General features: G+C 34.3%; 1 protein-coding gene across 3 annotated transcripts in view; it reads left to right on the top strand.

Moving 5' to 3' along the window:
- The window catches only part of LOC106478746, a 47796-nt gene extending 25074 nt beyond the window's left edge, over window positions 1–22722 (top strand). For 2 of the 3 annotated variants that reach the window (XM_022382391.1, XM_022382390.1), the window contains exons 8-13: window positions 4851–5034; window positions 6589–6662; window positions 9617–9741; window positions 13123–13297; window positions 14997–15086; window positions 19283–22722. In XM_022382391.1, the coding sequence (XP_022238099.1) occupies window positions 4851–5034; window positions 6589–6662; window positions 9617–9741; window positions 13123–13297; window positions 14997–15086; window positions 19283–21912 (3278 nt within the window). In that variant the 3' untranslated portion in view covers window positions 21913–22722. The remainder of the gene's footprint in view (window positions 1–4850; window positions 5035–6588; window positions 6663–9616; window positions 9742–13122; window positions 13298–14996; window positions 15087–19282) is intronic. The other variant, XM_022382392.1, reaches the window with a different exon arrangement.
- Window positions 22723–24395: the final 1673 nt, after the last annotated feature.

Raw genomic sequence — 24395 nt, 5'->3', positions numbered from 1 at the left:
TCATTGGTAAGTTTTACAGCTTATAACGGGTTTCGATACCCGTGATAGGCACAGCACAGATAGCCCATTGTATCGCTTTGAGCTTACAACAAACATACAAACATTTTCCGTGTTTCGTAAAAAAAAAAAGTTGGTGTGGATTTAAACGTGTAAATTGATGCGTTATCTTGACATAACCTTACCTCTTTGGTATCCTGACCATATATTACGGAAAGTCGACCTCGCACAATCAGTGTCAATTCTTCTCCTTGATGGTAAGTGGAGTTTACTTTTACTTTACTGCGTACTTTGTGAAGTTTAATTTCTTTTTAGAAGAAAAAACTGCAACACATATAAAACCTAGTGAAAATATTTACATTCTTTGTACCATTCTTAAAAGTCCTTATCACTGCATGATTTTAGCAAATCACCCATCTCTTGTTGCAAACATTCCAATACACTCAAACCTCATCTGATAATTGATACAAATTTCCATCCCTCGAGTGCAAGTTTTTTGTGTTTTTTTTTCGTATAGCTTTCTGAAGTTTTCTAGTGTGCTTGGGAGGATCTTGTGTATTCATGATTTACTGGGAAACATCTTATGGATTTGTGGTTTATGGTTATTTAGAAGTGAGGAGGGCAACATCTTTGTGAATTATCTTATGAACAATTAATTAGAAAACACATAAATTATTATCAATCACTTTTTATTGGGGGTAAAATACAGGACACACAGCTAGAAAACTTTGGCAATAGTGGCGTTAGTTGAATGTGCCTTTGAATTGTTTTTGTCTTCTTTTGTGGATGTACTATACTTCTGTTACCGAGCCTATTTGCTATATCACAATAGTTGCTTCGGGCTTTGTATTTCTTTACTTTTTTTTCTGTTTTTACGAATATCCTTCCTCAATAAAACTTGTCACATGTTCATTCAGCCATAAATCTACCTGTGACACTGTGGCTTGCATATTCAACAACGTCCTTGTATTAGCAAACAAATATCGTGCGATTAACACTGTACAGACGTAAATGCATGAACAATATAAAAGACTGTATTTAAAAAGCAGGTGTGTTATGTCAAGGTTTTTTTATTATGATAGGCCGTCCCTTCTTCTTGCTAGTATTAGTGAAAATAAAAGGTATATTGCATTTTACAATTATACTTTACAGTTCAAATAGCACAATTATCCAAATACTCATTAATTCTTAACATCAAAATTATATCCTGTGTCATCATTGCCTTGCTGTTTATCGTTGTGCTTTTCAGAGGAAATACAACTCCTCCATAGCTCGTAGACGTGGCGTCAGGCATGGCCAGGTGATTAAGGCGCTCGACTCGTAATCTATGCGTCGCGGGTTCGAATCCACGTCATATCAACCACGCTTGCCCTTTCAGTCGTGGGGCGTTATAATATGATGCTCAATCCCACTATTCGTTGGTAAAATAGTAGCCCAAAATCACTGCAAATGTCCTAACACATTGATCCATACCAAAGCCAATGTACGGTGCATATTACTCGTGGAATCAGTGCTAAAGAAGTTTGTCTTCTAAATGCACTTACGCCGTATCTGAGAAACTGCGACTCATCATCGTTGTGCTTTCACATCCGCCGCCATGCGGTGTGCTCGCAGTTAGTTCTTTTTCTGCGCGTTTCAGCGTTCTTGTATTTAACTTGTCTTTATGCTTCTTTGTACCACTCTCCTTGAGCAAGTTAAACCATTTCACTGAGTCTTGCTGTACATGATATCTGTCGGTATGTGTTCGTTGTGCCGTAGAACCTACCAAAAATACTAACCAAGTTTTCTGGTGATTATATGTTGCGTAGATCACAAGACGACTACCACATATCATTAGCTGGATAAAATGCTTTCATAGAAGTGTTGGGATTAATCCTGGGGCTCCGCCGACATTCAGCGCTTTACTTCTGCAGCTGTTTATTACTGTTTATCCATGAAAAACTTGAAAACAAAACAAATAAAAAACTGGTTCAACTGTGATTTCACTTGTATAAGGTTTTCCTGTCTATCCTCCGGATAAAATCAAAGCGTTGACTGTCTGAGAAGCACCAATATTTATCTAAATGATAAGGTGTGTGCTGCATGTACATATATGAAGGGTTGATAAAATACGAAACTAAGAACAATAGACCTGAAATATCGTGCAAAGAATTTTTGAGTGCTACTAAAAGGTAAATAAATAGGTCATCTAAAAACAAAGTATTCTGCAGCGAAATGATAAATTATTTCTTTTAGCGGCTTTAAAACATTGTAACAAAATTACACACAAAAAATAGTTCCACACAAGGAATATATATTGCTGCAGCAGTGAAAGGGTTAAGATTTCCACCACTTCCCTGTCTTTTTGTAAAACTTGAGCTCTTTAAAAAAATAGCTCTTGATTTTCTTAGTTATACTTTCGCATCCATCTGTGATAGTTATGTATATACGTTTTGTTTTCACTGAGCATTACAATGAGTCCATTGTTATCTATTAACAAAATACGCTTTTCTCCAAGTCTGCTGTGAGAATTTCTTTTTTAAAAGACAGTGGAGTTTCTGGTTTTATACGCTTGCACAATTTGGATGTGTTAATATTTTAGACCAATATCAATTGTAATACAAACTGATTGATGAAGAGGTCTGAAAACATAATAAGACGTTGATTATCAAAAGTGAGAAGTATGACTCTTTTTTTTACCAATATTAGTAAGTTACGTTTAAATTATGTTATTTAAGTTAGCTATACGCACATGTGCTAAACGGTAAGGTCACAGATCCATAAGAATAAGGCATAGCCATCCCTAATTTTAAGCTACTGACCAGAGGAAGGAAGCCGGCCAGCATTATCCGCCACCAAAATGTCTTTCTACGGCGTTGCACAGAATGATGACATTGACTGTTACTCTTATATAGCACCCAAGCTGAAACTTCAAAATTTGTTCAACATCATCATGACGTGAACGTGAACCTCAGCTATGAACTCAAATCAACAGTCCACGCGTGTTACTAATTAGTTAAAGAGAAAGGAATTAAGAAGAAAATACAAAACCAGTTAGCGGACATATAAAACTGCGTACAGTTTCGTAGACCAGTGGATATAAAATAGAAATACTCTCTGATCCACGAGCCATATTTTCTAATGGAACAAGTAAACAAAAGCACTGAAGTAAAATGTCATAAAACAACCAAAATGTTATAAGACCATCTTTAAAACACGACCAGTTCGTAGACATATGTGAATTCGTGACATTTAATCAGAAAACAACAATACAAAACATCACGTATTACATGAATACTTCTTATTAATGGTGGCCATCTTAAATTAGGAAGACATTTTTGAAAACATTGTTTGTTTGTTTGCTTTTAATCATGCACAAAGCTACACAAGGGCTATCTGTGCTCTGCCCACCACGGGTATCGAAAACCGGATTCCAGCGTTGTAAGTCCGCAGACATACCGCTGTGCCACTAGGGGGCTTTTGAAAACATCAATTAGTTAAATAGCTAAAAATGTTTATTCTAAAAAGTAAAAATATAAATACAAGTGGTCTCCATATCCAGAATTAATCATAGCGTCAATATCAACCTTTGGAAAACTATTTGGAGTAACACTTAAGTTATATTTCAACCATTGGAGAAGCACGTTTTGTATTTCCTTTTCAATTCCTTACTCTTTAACTAATTGGTATCAGGTGTGTGGACTATTGCTTAGCGCGACGGGCTGCGGATCGAAGAGCCAAGGTTGGCAAGACGATGTTGTTGAAAAAAACTTCACATTTTCAAGTTGAGTGCTTTATAAAAGTGAGAGCCAATCTTGTTTTTGCGTTATTTTTATTACAAATCTATGCCTACTGGTTTTTAATGTTTCATCAACTTTTGGCGTCCAAACTCTAACCTGTGGAGATTCGCTTGGAGTAACACTACTCGCGACATTCAACCTCTGAGGAACGATGTGGAGTAACACTACTGATCTAATTCAACCGTTGAAGACCCATGTGAAGTGACTATGATAATGCCAAGTTTAGTTAACATAAAAGGCACAATTTTATTGGTCCAAGTGCTTCACTATATGATGATGTTTGGCACACAGGCCAGCCTCACTGTATTTATAATGATATAATAGGTTCATTGCATATATTTACCATTATTGTGTTTGTATTGGCATAATAAATTCAGTATATAGTTCATTGTTGCTGTATTTATAATGGTATAATAGGTTCAGTGCATAGTTCACCGTTACTGTCTTTATAGATTGTGGTATAATATATTCATTGTATATATCACTGTCACTGTGTTTGTAATACTGTAATAAATTAAGTGCCTAGTTCAACGTTTCTCGTACAATAAATCCAATATATCGTCAACTTTATAACGTTTATACAGGTAAGAAAAATGTTAAAGTGCAGATTTAATATATTTATTTTTTTATATCGATTGCTTTGGAAACAAAACAGCAGTTTGGTTTTTCCTTTGAATACCATTACAAGTTTTCTGTAGAAACATTGGATGGGGTTAATTAAACTATTTCATAAATTTTGAAGTTGGGTGCATTTAAAAACAATAACAAGTAGTAACGAACATTTATAGCAAATATGTAGCGATTTGAATGTTTGAAATGTAATACTGATTGCGTAGTTATACATCCATTAAATATTTATGTTAACTTTGTGTACAATTCCAGTAAAATAATTCTATGAGCAATGAAATTATAAAATAATATATATATATATATTAAATTGCGAAATACATAATTACAGAAAATAATACTATGACTTAAAATTAATGGAAGACAGAAGTTCATGCATGATCTTTTAGTGTTTGTACAACTCCACTATTCAGTGTTTGTACAACTCCACTAAAACGTCTTCTCTAGTGGTTGGGATCTCCGACTGTGAGCTACTAGAAGGTAGACTGGCCAATGGTCAAGAGGGGCTCTTTCCTTCATCCTGTGTACAGGAAATTAAACCAAGGGTGGAAAAGTTAGTTGATGGACGTCATACGGATGGTCAAGATATGCTGCTCAGGAGAGTTCATTCCATGCCTAGAAAGTGGAAGATGTTAGTATCAAACTTATCAGTTGTTATATGTGATTCATTGTTATTTATTTTAGTGCTAGCCAAATAATGAACATCTGTGCTGTCTCCGCAGCGGAGATAGAACCATGAATTTACACGCTGCTCATTTAGCGTTTTATATTGGCCATTCTTCTTTCACTTAGGTTTAACTAACAATGACTGTTTAGCCTTTATATATGTACCAGCTAGTTAGTTCTAAGAAACTCACCTCAACTGGCTCAAATGAAAGACAGGCTCGAAACATTACTGTCCATGACATATGTTAATAAATTATCCCCTAGGATATCTCTTTCATGCCAGACATTATTGATTCTTGATCAAATTACAGCCTAACCTTAGAAGTTCTTGTTGAGTGTAACTGTATTTTAAAACAGTAACAAAATATTACCAGACACAACAGATAACATGATTTCTCTAAGCGTGTATTTGTATGCATACTTACTATTCAATAATAAGTTACACAAATCTTCAATAGCAAACAAAGAACAAAATAATTCACTAAAAAAAACAAATCTCCATTTGTGTTAACATTAGAGTCTAAAATATGTTCTTAATTAAATCCATAAAATCCATAGAAGTTAAACAATCCAGAAACATCTGACAACACAGACAACTCTTAACTTAGTCAAATAGTAAAGCTGTTATAAAGCAAACTTTGAGGTTTATATTATAGCCCGAATGATTCTCTTTCTTCCCGAACTGGCCCGGCATGGCCAGGTGGTTAGGACGCTCGACTCGCAATCTGCGGGGCGCGGGTTCGCATCCCCATCCCACCAAACATGCTCGCCCTTTCAGCGTTATAATGTGACGGTCAATCTCACTATTCGTTGGTAAAAGAGTAGCCCAAGAGTTGGCGGTGGGTGGTGATGACTAGCTGCCTTCCCTCTAGTCTTACACTGCTAAATTAGGGACGGCTAGCGCAGATAGCCCTCGTGTAGCTTTGCGCGAAATTCAAAACAAACTTTCCCAACTCGCATGTAGTAAAAAGAAGACGTAGTATAAATAAGAAAAAAATAGAACTTTTATATATTCAACCCCAATAGTGAACTGCAAAGTTTTTTAAAGTAGTATTTGTCTTTTATTGTTTTAATAACAAAACGGTTAATTTTAGTTTTAATGATGTAATGGGTGGTATATCAAACTGTTTAATGAAACTTGACATTCTTCAGATGGTTAAATAGTTCCTTTCTTATCAATACTCCAACAAACAATAGCAGAACCCTAAAATTATTCTCTGGTTTACCATTTTAACTTAAACGTTATAGTAAATAATTTGTACATTAAAATTTAATATTCGTGATGAAAATTTGCTGAATTTCTCTTATTTTCCGTGTATAATTGAATATGGGTCACAGTTATATAGTAGATACTAGTTGGTTAAGCTGTCAGTCACAGGTTTAACTAAAATATGATATCGTAAATAACTTAAGCGTGGTATCTTTAATGTTAACATTGTTTAACAGAATCCAAATATGTATATAATTTCTTCATATTTAAACATTTGTTTATAATTTTACTTTATTTCAATCGTTACAGGGATGGTTCGCCTCGTACAGTAGTCCTCCATAAAGGGAAAAAAGGTTTTGGTTTTGTTCTCCGTGGAGCTAAAGGTATATTGTTTTCTGATCATACCATAAGTAATGCCCCCTCCCCCAGTGGCACAGCGGTATGTCTGCGGACTTACAACGCTAGAAACCGGGTTTCGATACCCGTGGTGGGCAGAGCACAGATAGTCCTTGTGTAGCTTTGTGCATAATTAAAAACAAACAAACAAACCATAAGTAATTTATTTAGCTCTCAAATGTATGCTATTTTTATAACTTTGATCTTGAGTCAAAAAGGAGGGCAATAAAAGTTTTGGACGTTTTTAGCTTCTGTTAACAAATGAAGTATATTACCAAAAGTGTTGCGACAGCACACCTTGAAATGGAGTAGGGGTCCAATGGGCTCACTTTTTACGTTAACCATAGTCTAGTGTCTGTTCAAATAGTTTTCACCAGCCTTTAATACACTTTTAGATGAGTACATTGCCAATGTTCTAACAAAGCAGCTTAAAATATAGTGAGACTTCGGGGTCTGTCTTGTCTACCTTTCCGGCGGCGTTTTAAAATGTCCAAAAGCAGCTCAATCTAATTCATGTCGAGACTTTGAGCTGGCTATGGAAGATTCAAACCACTGTTAGGCAAGGAGTGTGGTTTAGTATAGTGTAATATGATGCTGATAGAGACGTGTTCATCCCCTATTAATTCTATCAATATACGCAACATTGTCCGGAATGTTATAGCATCATGGGCATTCTTGGCTTCCTTAACGACTGCCAGTGTACCAAGGACCACATCAACTAAACATAATACAAACCCACTATTTTTCACTATTAAGATAATACAGCCGTATCCAAAGTGTTCTCCAGGCTGCTGTTAAGATGGACTTGTCCATCCTATGGAAACAACAAATAGCGGGATTTATTGTTCAACATGGTGATTTTTTTTCATTGTCTCTTTTCCCAGTTTGGTCACTCAAAGTTTCACGAGAGCTGTATTCACTGCTGTGACAAGCGGGAGTCTTGTACTATCATTAACGTCCTGGTGATTGATTATATGCCATATCAGCAGTACGCTTCAAGTTCGCTAGAGTCACAGGGTGATTAAGTTCAGAGGGCCAATAATAATTCCTCTTTCTGAAGCTATTTAAGATCCTTTGTTCCAATCATTTTGACCCTAACACTAGTAACAGTTTATCCTTGTTTGTTACTGACTTTTTAAAACCCTATGCTGCGTTGCATCATGCCTTTCACAAGCATATTCAGTGGAGATGGACCCATTAGGTATGGCTGTTTGAGACTGTGCATGATGTCCCAGATATGTTTGGCAATATAATGTATATCAAGACAAGTATTATAAAAATATTAGATTTTGTACTTGACAGCTTTTCTAGGAAAGAAATATGGTATGTATTATAAAACCAAAAACACTTACAATAAAATAAAAATTACTAGAACTGTGGTATTTGCAAACTATAAACTATCGTTTTAAATATCACACTTGTTTCCAGTTTAGTTCAATGGTTTATTATCAACTTCTGTATTTTTTCCCAATTTATTAACCTTTAAGAACACAATAATTTAAAATGTATCATACTTAGCTTTGTTTCTATCACTTATAATATCATCAGATCTGGTGGAAACTTTGCTATTGAAACTAAATGGTACATGTTGGATTATTTTATAACATTTATATATATATTTATTGATAAAGTTTTTTAAATTGTAAGTTGAATTTTGTGTATCAAAATTTATTCAGATTTACATTAAAATGATATTTATAAAATACAAAATCTAGAATCTTGGCTACTCTACCAGGAGTAAATAAATAATCTATGTTCTATTTATTTTACTACACTTAACTATTCAACCAAGAAACTTGTGTACTTACAAGCAATAAAAGCCATTAATGAATCAAATAAGCCTTCACGCTAAAAAAGGTTTAGATATTAGTTTAGACACAAGGATTAACTTGGGACTCCAGAACTTTCCAGAAAGAGATTTGCAACAAGTCTTACCACCAGGCGTGGTAAGCAAAGTGCGGCGTCTTGTAACAGGTGAAAATTCTCGAACACAAATGTCAGTAACAAAGCCGCCCACGTATCCCAGGTAATAGTATGCAACAAAATCAAGAAGGATCTCCGTCTAAAAAAGCAACACATGTCACCTATACATACACAAATTGTTTTCACAATGTATCTGTTCAGCTGTCGCATACCTTAAGCAGCAGGAGAATTAAACGAGTGCTCGTTCTATTCAACACGAAGACATACCAGTCAGGTTGCCTGACGCAACAACTATAGATTTCAGCCTGTTGACACTGGCGTTGGTAAACCGTCTTCCTTGTATACTAGGTCGTTAATGGAAAGCATCCGACGGGAATGGTCTGCTTTGAGCAAGACAGGCATACGATGAAGCCTTTCGTAATGGAAACTACGCTGCAGAGCTATTGTCAAATTGTACGGTCGTCAGAGAGAGCATGACCGGACGTGGCGATATGGATTGTAACGACTTGCTGAGGTTTCGAAATCGTTTTAATTTGAAGTACTTAACCTCTGTAAAAAAAGTTTATTAGTGGTGACCGTCAAATAAAGGAAGCATAGCAGTGTTGACCGTCAACTAAAACAGCTATTGTAGCGATAACCGTCAAATAAAACAGGTATTGAAGTGGAAACCGTCAGATAAAATTGGTATTTTAGTGTTGACCACAATATAAAGTAAGTATTGGTGATGGTAACAGTCAGAGTTTGACGCTTATAAATTGTTCAGATAAACTGTAATTCTACTTCTTAAAAGGTTTAAGTTGGATTTTATTTATAATATCATACAAATCAAAATTATAACACTAGCTACATGAAACAACGATTATAACTGCACTTTAGTTGATGTCATGATCTTTGGCATAAATTACAAATGTTCCACATAATATATCGATGTCTTAGAGGCAGACTCCATTCTATCAGTCTTCTTCTTTCATGCAAGTGATGCACGGATGTGGTTTTGATATTTTGGAATGTGTTGCAGCAACCAGTCCTCTTATGGAGAGACAGAGAGCTTACGCTTGGCCAAGTTTGCAGTACCTTGATGATGTAGATCGAGGTGGCGTTGCTGATCAAGCGGGAATGAAAAAAGGAGACTTTGTGCTGGAGGTTTGAATTTTTTTATAGTATTGAGATACATTCTAATAACTGCACAAGTTTTTGTTCATTGGTGTGTATTGTTTTAGTTTACATTACTTTTTCTAGAAACGTGGTATGAACGTTAATGTCTGGCTGTTCGGATTGAATCTCTACTCTTCCTTATTTCCAAATGATGTCAAAAAGTGGAGCGTGATTTACACAATGAAGAAAATCTAAATTACTATATGAATTGTTCGATTTTCACAAGTTCTCTAAATTATATGAATTGTTTGATTTTCACAAGTTCTCTAAATTATATGAAATTGGGTACCCGAAATTTAAAGCTTTTAAGGACAAAGCAGGGCCATAGGAAGCGGTCAGGCCAGTCATTCTATGGCCTGACTACTTTTTTATGTCATGTATAACTACAACTTATGTATTAAAACTTGCTTATTTTAATTCAATACATTATGTTGTGTGTAGGCAGTATTTATAGTTAAGATAACTCAAGATTCAATCTCATAGTATTAAAATTTCAAAAATCTTCTAGAGGCCCTAGAAATGGCAATGTAGCAATGGCCTGATCACTCAAAAATGGGTTCCTACGGCAATACGAGGAATTAAAAATAACAATAATTTAATTATTATTGAGATTGTTAAGTAAGTATCAAGTGTGATATTATCGTTACTCTTCTTGAAGAACAGCTATTGTGAGCTTGGTGATCTTTTTTAAAATAAATATAATTTTGACCATATCTATGAGCTGTGTTTCGAAATGATATGCCTCATTCAACCTAGTGAGGATTATTGATATATATCAAGGAATAATAATAGCGCAGGTAGCCATTATGTAGCCTTACACGTAGAAACAAGCGAACAAAAGCTTTCAAAATTTAAAAGCTGACTATAATTTCTGTACAATTTAAGCTTGGAGTCAAATCTTAACTCACGGAAATAGATACACTCGTTCTAACACCTCTTTCTAGATGTTTCGCAAAACTGTCTCGTCACGGACATTTTGTGATCTACAGTAAATTATCATTTAATTGTCTTGATTAGCTCTCCGACAAGCATAAATATAGAATGATGAAGTAAACATTCTATAAATTAAATATATGTGCGAAATATTAAACTAGATTGTTTTGGCCTACAACAGATATTGTACCGCGATTTTTAGTGTTATAAATCCTCAAGCTTACCAATAACTCATCAGGATTCTTTAAAACTTGAAAAACTATGCAGATTAGACTTAAAGCTAAGTAGACAGTCCACACTCTTGAGTATAATACACCACATAAAAATAGCACTTCACAGACTGCACTTTACTTTACTTAGATATTCTAAGTGTCTGATAAGAAAAAAATAAGAAAAGTGACATATGAGGCTGGAAAAAGTTCAAATATAGAAGGTTCTGTTTAATGTTTCGTAAATTTCTTCGTTGATTCGGTCGTGTTAGCGAAACTGTTATATACTTTACGGAACGTTAAGCTCAGTGACCCATTTCCATATTATTCGTCAAGCCCCTTGTACTTGGTAGACTGAAAACATCAGTGTTTTAATCGGCTCTAAAGACAGGTAAAAAGTATCGTTTATCTGCTATTAAAAAGTTTCAGAACGTAAATTGCTTTTGAAATTCATCCATTCCGTTACTTTAATGCAGTTCGAAAACCGCTCTGTTGGTGTTACCCGTACATTTAAATGAAGAGCAAAGAACAGCAGAAAATTTCTGGTCATGTGTAAATAATACTGAAAGATTAAGTTATAAAGGTAACCAGGAAAGTTTTTTTTTTATTTAAGATAAAATTAGTTCAGAAGGAACATTAAATTTATCTAACTAAAAATATTAATCAGAAATGCATCATCGAGATATTTTGGGAAAGGTTCCGTATTCTATTTATTTGGGAAAACGTATTTTAACTCTTTGAGGTTTGATGGTATAGCGTGAAACGCCAAAAGCTGCCATAATAATGGAAAGCATCAAGCTTAATAGTTTAGATATCCTTTTTGGTCGTTGTAGGTCTAGATCAGTGCTTCTCAACTGAGTGAATGGTTCACCTAGGGGTTAATGAGATCAGAATCAGGGTGAATGAGTATTATCAATTATACAACAAATTCAAGAGTAAAAAAAGTTATTAGTTATTAGTATTTATTCTAGTTGTAATTTGATATATACTGTTGCGTATCTGGTCGTTTGTTAATTTCCGGTATAAATTCTTCCCGAAGAACTTCAGCGATACAAGTCCTTTCTTAAATAAAACTAGTTTATTATTTCTCAATACAACTTTGCAATACACAGAATTTCCACAGTCACTTTAATTTAAACACACGCTATAATTCACAACGATTCACTCACTTTACTTACGGTCACTGCCGCTCGCTTGACTCAATTATCTGTCTCCATATCTTCAATCTCTCTCCCTCTATGCAATTATTTGCCGGGCTTATATACTAAAATAGAGGGCGCCTGGAAAAGACTAGAGTTGCCAGGAAATGTAACGATCCTTCGAGAATCTCATGACGTGTTACCAGCATCACGTGACTTCCACTGTCGTAACAATACATTTATTTATTTATTTTATGTTGTATTCATTCTAGTTGTAGTCTGATGTATATTTAAGTTTGTTTGTTTGTTTTAAGTTAAGCACAAAGCTATCCCATGGGTATCGAAACCCGGATTCTAATATTTAAGTCATAATAAACAATTTTACAATTTCATTTAGTACTTTTTTTTCTTTTTTCGAACTGGGGTGAGTGAGCTGTTGTGAAAAACTAATAGAGGTGAATGATATTTGAAAAAGTTGAGAAGCACTGACCTAAACCAACGGACGAGTTCGATTTAATGAACGAAAGACTCTTGAGCAGTAATTTGCGATGGATGAAATATAATTCTGAAAAGCTATTATTATACATGTTAGAGCTAAAATCCTAATGGTCTAAGTAAAATGAGGGTAAAGATAAATCATTTTCAAATGTAACCTTCATCACATATATATAATTAGGCCTAAAGTTAAAACATGTTTCAATCTAGAATTTAAAAAAGTTACATTTATTGGTGTGACTTACAAAAAGCTCAATTTTTATGATAAAACTAATAAACAGTTTTTCACGTTTATATAAAATATTTCATTCTTTTTATTTTCGGAGGGATTTTTTTCAGAATGCAACATAATCATATTTGTTGAATACAATCTCCTTCCAAAAAAATTCTTTGTAAAATGGTTATTTACTAAACAGAAAGCAAGAGCGATATTTTGTATCTGAAAAAAAAATTACTACGAAAGAAAGGATATAAAATTACTTGAAGAAACGGCGATATCATCTCCTATTTATAATTTTTTTATTGCTTTTGCAACGGTCCACTCTGTAATCTGTCGAAATGTTAAAATTACAAATTCTTAATCACCCAAGTAGGTTAACGGACATAATATCACTCAAGCTACGCACGACCAAGTTGTATCCATCATCCGACAGTCAGGAGACCTTGTTACCATGACAGTGGTAACGGTCAGTAATCCTCCACAGACAAAAAGACCCATTAATCAGAGACAATGCTCTACAGTGCCAAGAAGAATGTCTTTGAAGAAAGGTAAGAGAACACGTTTTGCTGAGTGCGTGACACGATATGTTTGTATACAGGGTTGCTATATTATTTATTACTATTTAAAATGAAAAGTAAACTCAAATGTCAATAACTGTCCTTATGTCGTGTGAATAAATAGCAGCTTACTGGAGTTTTTGTTTACACCGTGAGTATTACCCTATTCCATTTTTCTTTGTAATTAATTTTATTATTCGCTGGTTATGATGTAATGTTTTTAATTGTGATTATTTTATGAAGTTATTTCACATTAAAAATATATCTGAAGCTCAGTACATCATTCAAGTTATCAGGTGCTATTGAATTATACAAGTTTTGGGGAATTCCACCCCTGATCAGTAACCTTGGTCAAGGACAAAGTTTTAGTATTGTTACGTCACTGGTCGTTTGTTAATTTCCGGTATAAATTCTTCCCGAGGAACTTCAGCGATACAAGTCCCTATTTTGACTCCATGTCTACAGTACTTATCAATTTTAGTGGAGCCAAAATAGGGAGTTGTAGCTTGAGAAAATGTTATAGACACTGTTTTCAGCCTAGTTTGTTTACTTTTTTTATATACTCCCTAGTTGTAGGCTTGAAAATATAATCTTTGCATCTTGATTCAACTTGTTTCTGTACTCATTGACGACCCCTATTCCCTTTTTAAATTAAAAGTTTTTAATTATCTTGTTATAATAATATTGCTTCATATGAACAGTAAAGATTACGATATAAAAAAATTGGTACCTACCGAAATAGATGTTATAATTCAAGATAAACATGCCGTGGTGACGCAAAAATATAGTTATATTTATGATATAACACAGTGCATAACCTATCACTGAAAGTTATGGCTTAGTATTGTTTTCGACTACCGGTGTCTCAGCGGCAAGTATGAAGGCTTATAATGCTAAAAATCAGGTATCATACTCTTGGTGAGAAGAGTACACATAATCCATTATGTAGCTTTAGGCTTAACAACAAACATACGAAGTGTCACTTTCTTTTAGTTTTACCCTAGTTTTTCAATTTAATTTTAACAGAAGTTTATTTCTAAACAGTTTTTTGAGTGGATGTATAACTAAAATACATATTGTCGCTTGAATTTGACAAATAATGTAATGTATTCATGAAAATTAGATGACGTAATGCTTAAATTACACAATATAAACTTTTATTGAAGTTACCAAGCCTTATCAACATGCTTCTACATGTTTTAATGGGTCAAAGACCCATAAACATTGATGATGCCTTCAGTAAAGTTATTTTATTGTTGAATTCAAATTTTGTGACATATAGTTTATATCAATATTTTACGACAGGCCGTTTCCACTTTTAATTGTCCCACCAGTGGATCAGCGATAAATACATGAACATACGACGCTAAAATCTGGGACAACTTACTGTGTTGTTTTGCACTAAAACAAACTAAACTTGAATTAATGTGATATATTTGCAAGGTTGGATTTGATGTGTAGCCTATATACTTTGAAAATGACGGACCATTATAAACTTGTTTTCATAACATGTGAACACTTTAATGTAAAATATTTATATGAACTAGATGTAAAACTAACTTTGTCATCTTGAGTTAAAATGTTTGATTGTGAATGTTCAATAAACTCTCTTGTTTTATTTTTACATTTCACTTACATAAACATTATTTGATTCATGAATTCGGAAATTAAACATTTAATACCATGACAGCACCAACGCCACCTAAGCGTGATCCAGGAACCACATTATCCTTTGGAAGAGCTAGAGCGAGGTCTATGGTAACAGGCCTAGCAGATATTGGTAAGCAATAAAGCAATATTTTTATTATTGTAGTTTTGTAATTTTTCAAATTAATTGTTGTTAAAATATTCATGAATTGAAAGTACTAGCATGAAAAAAGGTAACTCACATAACCCTAGTAGACATCAAAATTGTTTCATTATTAATCAGAATGAAACCAAAATTACGCTTTTTACCGATAGATGAGTTTTAAGAAAATACTCCTTATTTTACACCATACATTTTTACTCTCGAAAATAACAAGGAGAACTTATGTTATTATATTTAAATAATTGAATTGAATATTGTGACCATTATTTTAAAGAAGTTTGCAGAAATATTTTTAGAATGAGAGAAATGATGAGGGCATGTGTAACATGCAGAAGACAGATTGCGTTATATAAGGCCCGGCATGGCCAGGTGGTTAGGGCGCTTGACTCGCAATCTGCGGGTCGCGGGTTCGAATCCCCGTTACACCAAACATGCTCGCCCTTTAAGCCGTAGGGGCGTTATAATGTGATGGTCAATCCCACTATTCGTTGGTAAAAGAGTAGCCCAAGAGTTGGCGGTGGGTGGTGATGACTAGCTGCCGTCCCTCTAGTATTACACTGCTAAATTAGGGACAGCTAGCGCAGATAGCCCTCGTGTAGTTTTGCTCGAAATTCAAAACAAAAAACAAACAGCAGTATATAAACACATTAAAAAATGTAGCTTTGAAAAGATTTCACTTTATTGTCGATAACATTTCCAAATTCAGTCGGTATAGTAATAGCAGCAAATTAGTAACTTCTGAAATACAAATAATCAAAATTATAAAAAGTTTTAATCCGGGAAGTGGGAGTATATGTTATTTTGTATACCAATAATATAATACCATTGATACAAACTACACGTATTTTCCTCTAGCGTTAAGATTTTATAAGTTTAAAATATTACTAAACGTAAAATAAATTGTGGTTATGAAAAATATATTTACTTACGTATAACAAAGAAAGATTCAGAGATAAATATTATTGGGAAATTAATAGTATGACATAGGTGAAAGAATGGTCAATACATTATTTAAATTTGCAGATGCTATTAAGGTCTTGGGTGTTGCTAGCTGTGAAGAGGATGTTGCTGATTTACAATAGGATTTAGTGAGTTGGGCAAATAAGTGGCAAATAGGTTTTATTTATAATAAATGCAAGATAATGCGTGTAGGTTATCATCATATGAATTATAAGTATAATTTGGATGGGAATAACCTTAGTGTTATGAAGGAAAGGGATACTTGATAAGTCTCTAAAGCCATTGAAGCAGTGTGGTGTTGCTAGTGGTAGGGCAAATAGGATTTTAGATTATATCTACAGAAATATTGAATACAAGTCTAAAGAGATTATACTTTAATTATATAGGTCCCTGGTTAATTAGAGTATTGTGCTCAGTCTTGGGCTCCATACCTTAGGAAGGACATTGAAGTGTTGGAAAGGGTTCAGAGAAGGGTTATTAGAATGGTGCCAGGGATGGAGGGGTTGTCATACGAGGAGAGGTTGAAATTTCTCTTGAAAAGAGAAGAGTTAAGGGGGATCTCATTGAGGTGTTTAAGATTGTAAAGGGAATTGACATTGTTGATGCATCATCTTATTTCATACTTAACAGTGAGGATAGTACGACTAGAGGACACAATTTTTGGCAGGGTTGGAGTCATCTTCAGCTAAGACAGTTATATTTTTCTAACAGGCTGGTTGGCCTTTGGAATGGGTTGCCTTCGGATGTTGTGGGGGCAGTAAATTTAAGTGAGTTTGAGAAAAAAGCTTGATAAGTATACGAATGATAAGGGCTGGCTTTAATATTTTTTTGTAATTTATTTATTAATAGATTTAGTTTAGTATTTAGGATGGAACAGCAAAAATGGACAAATAGGTCCCATGTTGTCTCAAAACGTTATATTAAGAGAAAGAACGATTTATGGATATCTAAATATTATTGCAAAATTATCTACATATCACAAAGAACCATTCCTGGATACCTAAATAATATTGCAAAATTAGCTATATGTGATAAAGAACGATTCATGAATATCTAAGCATTAATGAAAAATTTGCTGTCTATGACAAAGAACCATTCCTGAAAGCTAAATATCCTTTGTAAAATTAGCTATTTTTAATAGAACGATTGTAAAATTTACCAAGTTCGAATAGAAAGATTCTTAAATACCTAAATATTATTGGGAAATCAACTATTTCTGTGAATATTCTTGAATATTTAATGTTGTAGTTATAAAATAAATTAATATTAACTGAAAGATACTTAAATGTAATTACAAAAGTAACGCCCCCAGTGGCACAGCAGTATGTCTGCGGACTTACAACGCTAGAATCTGGGTTTCGATACCCGTGGTGGCCAGAGCACAGTTAGCCCATTGTGTTGCTTCGTGCTTAACTTCAAACAAACAGACATAAAAAGTAACTATTAATGACAGAGATAAAAGATGCTCTGATGTAAAGCTGTATCTGGAACCAATAAAGTTCAAATACTGTGTTTAACTCTTTTTTTTCCTTTTTTTAAATATCTGAAATAAAACGTTAATATTAAGTTGTATCCTGCAATTCAAATTTATTTCATGTTTCTTATAGTTTATAAATGACAGTTGTAAATCTTAAATTTAGAAAACAGCTGCCTAAAACGTTCTAAATATTCAAACATGTTAGCAAAGAAGTAAGTTCGTTTTTATATGTTGTTGTGTAGCATAATAAAAAAACTGGTTGATTGTTTAATGCTTTTTAAAATATGTAATGAAGGTAATAGGAATAACATACGAGTGCCTAGTTTGTTTGTTTCAGAGCAAAGTTACATTGAGCTCTCTGATTTGTCCACCACTGGGAATCGATCTTAAGGATTTTAATGGTGTAAGTCAATTGACATACCGCACTCCCACCGGTGGACGTATTTAGTTTGATAAGATAACACGGGATGAATAAGATTACTTACTTTATCCTCTTGGATTAAAATGTATGCAGTTGGAGATAACCAGGTTTTTAATGTATTATACGTTGTTTGATTGTACAACATTGCGAGTGTTTATAACGTGATAAACATTGTACACAAATGCAAACAGAAAGTTTTACTGAGAATATTAATAACGGCTAGTACTTGTTCAGCTTGGAAAGGTATTAATACATGTGAATATCTCGCAACTGTTCAGCTGGAAAGGGTGTTAAGATATGTTGAATATCTTGTAAGTAGTTAATATTAACTTCTGATCAAATATAGCTACCTTCTTAGGTCAAAACGAAGAATAACCTGCTAATGAGTATAGATAATGGGATATACTTTTCTTACGTTCCTACTAGTAAAGATTAGATGCATTGTTTCATTAGTTGAGTGCTTTGCTGTTAACGATATTTTCGGCCGTAAACCCAATAACATTTCACTTTCTTCAGTTAGCTTAGGAGACTGAAGTTAGTCCTAAGTCCATATACTAAGCTAAGAAATCATAACCATATATATATAACAAAACTTTAATAATACAAAGTTCTAGATAATAAAATTAGATATATTAAATATCTTAATCAATGTTTTTAATGAAAGGAAGACTAAAGAAAGAAAAGAGTACAACTTATTTACAGAACACATAAACACTTAACATCGGGATAACTGCATATAAGCAAAATTTCACACATTTCTTTCAAAAAACGCCTTGTAGCCACTCAAAACCCATTAAACGATTCCGACAGTTTAGCTATAGAGGAGCCTGACATCTGAGATGAATTGCTACGACAATATTACTGCTTAAGTATAGAATCAAGTAGCATGACATTACCAATAATGCAGCAAAACTAACGACTATGTAAATACAAAATGATAAATTTACAATAAGCAGCTGGAATATTAGTACTATAATTAAAAAATAAACATGATAAATGTGATAAAAAGAAAAATGATATATTAAACATACTATGAGGTGTGTCTAACACAACTAATCTAACTTTAATTAATCTTTTTCACTTAACAAAACACGTGGAGCAGGCAACAGGAAGTAATAAATAAAGTTAAATCCTCAGTAACACAATGTGAAAATTCCAAGTGTTGAAAATTTATATTTATTGCAATTTTTAGTAGGAAAATAAAGAATATTTACGATATCTATGTAATTTCCTCATTAAGTAAGTACTTTCTTCTGATCCTGTTTTGTACCGTTACATCCATATTAAACTTATATATCCTTATTTCAGATTCTCTGGAAGATCGACTTCAAGACTATTATTTTGAGTGTAGATCAGCAAGAAGCAGTTTTATTGTATCCGTTGAGGACGGTAGGCATCACTCAAAAACCGAACAACAGAACCTTGAACCCATACTACAGAAATCCATATATGTCACCAAATATTCTAGTGAAGAGCCCTCACGAATGGTCGATGACTTTGAGATTTTGCTAAACAGAAATCGTCATTTTCTACTCCACAAAAAGTTTAATAGTTGTCCAGAATTGGCAAAAGCATCTGTATGTGCAGTAAATAATGTTCAAAAGTATATTTGCAAACGTACTAAAAGTTTCGACACATTTTTTTCTTCCAGTGATAAAAATCATGTGCATTCCTGGGCATGTCCTCCGCATAACTACAGAAAAGATTACAGAAGATCCGTAGAAATTGAAAAGGTTGCCAGTGGAAACAAATGGTGCTCACAGTCTTTAAACATTAATAGTGAAGAGCGAAATCTCGCCGAAAAAAATATTGATGAATGTAAGTTTCCGCTACAAACTGTTAGATCGAGAAATGAAGAAACATATTTAGCTGAAGAGATACACTCGTCACCGTGGGCTGGCATTAACAATGTATACAGTAATTTTAGCGAACGAAATAACTGGCCACAGTCAACAGTAGCTAGAACTGAAGAAGCACGCCAAGGAGTCTATGCTGAAACACTGCTATTACCAAAACCTAGAAAACAGTATCCGCCACCCAGTGGACCTCCTCCACCTCCTCCTCATGGGCAAGTTGTCCGCGTAGACATATCCAGAGTACAAGGTGAATATGCAAATGTAGATGCTGTAACAAACTATGATGATACAGTGATGTCTAGTTTTCGGCCAGGAGATAGCGCCAAGCTTTATGCTTCCCCTGAATCACTGATCACTGTTGGCTATAAACCTCTTCAAAAAAGTAGGATAACACAACGCACGCTCTCTAGGGCTGTTGCACGCCCTCAATCAGTGCAACCTAGAGTCGTGAGTCACCAGACATCGTCGGAATCGGAAAGTAGCGGTGATGCTAGTGGTTTCTACGGTAAGCAAAGTTCAGTAGAAAGTGGAGCAGCTAGGTATTTCAAAGTCAGGAGTGTGTTAAACAATCGAAGTAGTTTGGGTAGCCCTAATCACTACCCATTGCTAGCCCCCAAACCTCAAGATCAATTCTCTTCAAGTCTGGAAATTGATAGTAGCGAGGAGGAAGATCTTTCCTCATTCTTAAATAAAACTGGAAAACTTTCCACTTTCGGGAAAGCTGATGAAAGTACACTGAATTATGGTTCCTGTCAAGTTCATTCATCACAGGTTGACTTTAATCGATCCACATTTCCTTGCGGAAGGTATTCATTTGACCTTCAAAAATACATGTCGAAAAACAATGATTCCCAGAGTTCAAATAATGCAACAATGTTATACAATCACGGGAGTTTTCACTCTTCCTCTGGGGATTATACTATTTTGAACCAAAAATATCAGTTAGTTTTACCGAAAAGGAACGCTCAGCCAACTTATCAGTCATGTTCATATCCTTACACAGACCTCCAAAAATATAATAATGATAAAAAAGAACATTTTGACAGAAGATCTGGAAAGTCTGCGTTTGAACCTGTAAGAGGTAAAAAAGCTGAAAAAAGTGTCCATGAACCTGTATACAGGTCTTCAACTCTTCCCAATCGCAGAAATGTTGGGACTGATCAGCGAGATATTATTTCTAAAATAAGAACGATCAGACCTTCCCACTCTTTTCCAAATAATCTAGCAAAAGAAGATCAGGATGAGTATGAATTTCCTCCTAACGATCAGACATACGTTTCCAGTATGAACGGTTATATTAATTACATAACCAAAAGAGAAGTCCAAACCTCCTCGCAGATTGGAGAGCCAATCAGAGAGGGTCAATATGAAGGATTTCTAGGAAGGGGTGGAAACAAATCCCAACAAAAAAGATTAGGTACAGCTGATATTTCATATAAACCTCAAAGTGTAGCCAGAAACACGAACTCTAGTTCTAGTGGTCTCCTACAGTTCTTGCCTCCACCACCTGAATTTGCTGTTCTTACACCATCGGATGATCATCTTTCAACGACTATATCACCACCTCCCGAATTTAGTGATGGTATGTCTGTATTGGGAGTGAAAGGAAAAAAACAATTTTTATCACAATCTGGTTGGTCTACAAGTCACTCTAATTCAACAATCACTTTTCTAGAACAGCATGCTTCCAATCACATAGAGAAGACAATATATCCATTTGGAATTGACGGGCCATTAGCAGGAAAGTCTGTGCCTTTACATAAACAACAGCCACTTCCAACTTCATCTCGTGTGGCTCCTGGTAAGATTCTTTCTACTGTACTATCAAGCGAGCAACCAACTTTGACGGAAGGGAAAGAGTGTCGTCGAAAACCACTCCAGCATTGGTCCATTACCGATGTATCAGACTGGCTGGATAGCCTACTTTTGTCTGAATATAAATCAGCATTTTTGGAAGCGGGAATAAACGGTGCAAAATTAGCGAACATGGACAATAACGATCTGGTAGGATTAGGTGTTAAACTTGTTAGTCATCGTCTAAATATCTTAAGGTCCATGAAACGTTATCTAAAAATGGATTAACAAAGTATTTGTGAACATCTAAGACGACTAGTAAATGATTTTATGCTATAAGCCAGTACAAAAATAAATAACATTGTTTTAAACATAATGATAATTTTAAGTTATTGAATTATTCATTCAGAAATATTTTAAAAGAGTGAGTGAAACGTGTATCCAAAAACCGAGGGATAGACGAACACAAAAAAATAATACAAATACCGTGGTACTGTGCTGTCAGTGATAATATACTTGATATAAAACATATAACCGTCACATCAGTGTTGATATGTGAAAAACTAAACCCTCGATGAACTATTGATATAGATTAACATCTAGCCTGGGTGATAACTCATGCGTCTGTAATGTATCCATTCTAGTGATATAGATTAACATCTGGCCTGGGTGATAACTCATGCGTCTGTAATGTCTCCATTCTAGTGATATAGATTAACATCTGGCCTGGGTGATAACTCATGCGTCTGTAATGTCTCCATTCTAGTGATATAGATTAACATCTGGCCTGGGTGATAACTCATGCGTCTGTAATGTCTCCATTCTAGTGATATAGATTAACATCTGGCCTGGGTGATAACTCATGCGTCTGTAATGTCTCCATTCTAGTGATATAGATTAACATCTGGCCTGGGTGGTAACTCGTGCGTCTGTAATGTTTCCATTCTAGTGATATAGATTAACATCTAGCCTGGGTGATAACTCATTTTGCTGTAAACGTGTGTATATATATATCATTACTATAGATAAAATATATCCTGAAGGTCTAGTGACATAGTCGCGATAGCCTGTTCTTGTGTGATATAATATTTAATATGGAAAATAAAGTGATTGTCTCCATGAGCAGAAGTTCAATTACTGGTTAAGTGGATATTAATTTTATGTTCTTAATATTAACACTGCTTATACTGGTCTACTTCTTTTGATTATGATACAGACGAATGTCATTATGCTCAATTATACAGGTACGACCTTAAAATCCTCTGTCAGTAAAATAACAGTAGATCTACTAAAAGCGTATTTTTTATATCTTTTTTTGAACACGAATATTGGTACGTAGGTGACTCAACTCAACTGTCGATCTGATATTATTCTTATATCTTACATTCGGAACACACTGGAGAGGGAACTCAGATTTTACGTTTCCCCTAAACTGTGTCAGATAAACTTGTTTCCCAACAATATTGTATATGAGGCGTATTTCAAATATATGAAAATTAACCATATAAATATAAGGTTTAGTTTCAATCTACACGAAGTCATTAAGTGGTACACAGGCTATTCTAGAAACTTCTACTCCAATGATAGAGATGTCTGGAGCCGAGAGGTGTCATTTGGCAATACCAATGAAAATAACGTGTGTAACGTCTTCTAAGAACATAAGTACAGAGATTGAACATATATTTATGGAAATTAAGTTGGAAGAGTTAGAAGGTTCATTTGAAAATTTATCTTGTTGGAAGCTCGTGTGTTCTTTTCAGTAAAGTCTTCGTTTAATTAATTAAAAGTAGACCGGAGAAATTTGTTGTAATCATTAAATGATTTTACATATCTATTTAAAATTCCTATTGTTTAACTTCAGCTTAATTAATCTCTTTGATGGAAAGGCTGAAGATCCACAAACTTAGGATTTTGAACAAACAATTTTGAATACTGAAAAACGAGATTTTCGAAATTTGATTTGGTGGTATATTGCATTGAAAAGTAGACGATCCAATACACAAATATTAAATCCTATTAATATCGAATTCAGAAGCTTCACTACTTGAATATGCTGGTGATTAGAATGGACAAGCAAAATATCATAAAATCTTCAATACTGAATTATCAAAACTACTTTACATTTGAGTAAAATATCTTTCTGAACATAACACCCATCCATACGCACACCCATGCGTGCTTACACTCCAAAGTTTGTTTGTTTGTAATTAAGCACAAAGCTACACAATGAGCTATCTATGCTCTGCCCACCACGGTTATCGAAACCCGGATTCTAGCGTTATAAGTCCACGGACATACCGCTGTGCCACTGGGGGGCCACTCCAAAGTAAAAACGAGAATAAAATAATTTATAAGTATCTTTGCAGTTACATTGATTACATATTTGGGTTTAATCCGATATTATATAAGTAACTAGACCCTCCATACTTTAAAATTATGTTCGTCGGATACTCCGGACATAGAAAGGTCCAAAACTTAGGTGAGAAATGTAACATTCAACGAAAAATTTATTTCTTTTTAAGCTTTTCGAATTCCTGAGTGCATCAAAATGTTGAATAACTCTTTCTCGAAATGAAAACTTATAACGGTGTGTGTGTGTATCTGGAAACTGAACTAATCCATTTTCCATATATAAAGTGGTTAAGTATCTGTATCATCGGCATATTGAGCTGATGGAAGCTGAGGTTGTTAGAAACTGCATCCCATCTGACCATGTTACAGGTTTTATTACCTAGTGTGAACGTATGTCATTTTATATTACATAGCTTGTT

This window comes from Limulus polyphemus, unplaced genomic scaffold (assembly GCF_000517525.1).
Source record: "Limulus polyphemus unplaced genomic scaffold, Limulus_polyphemus-2.1.2 Scaffold246, whole genome shotgun sequence".
Classification (NCBI taxonomy): domain Eukaryota; kingdom Metazoa; phylum Arthropoda; class Merostomata; order Xiphosura; family Limulidae; genus Limulus; species Limulus polyphemus.
This window is presented reverse-complemented; position numbering and strand designations above follow the sequence as displayed.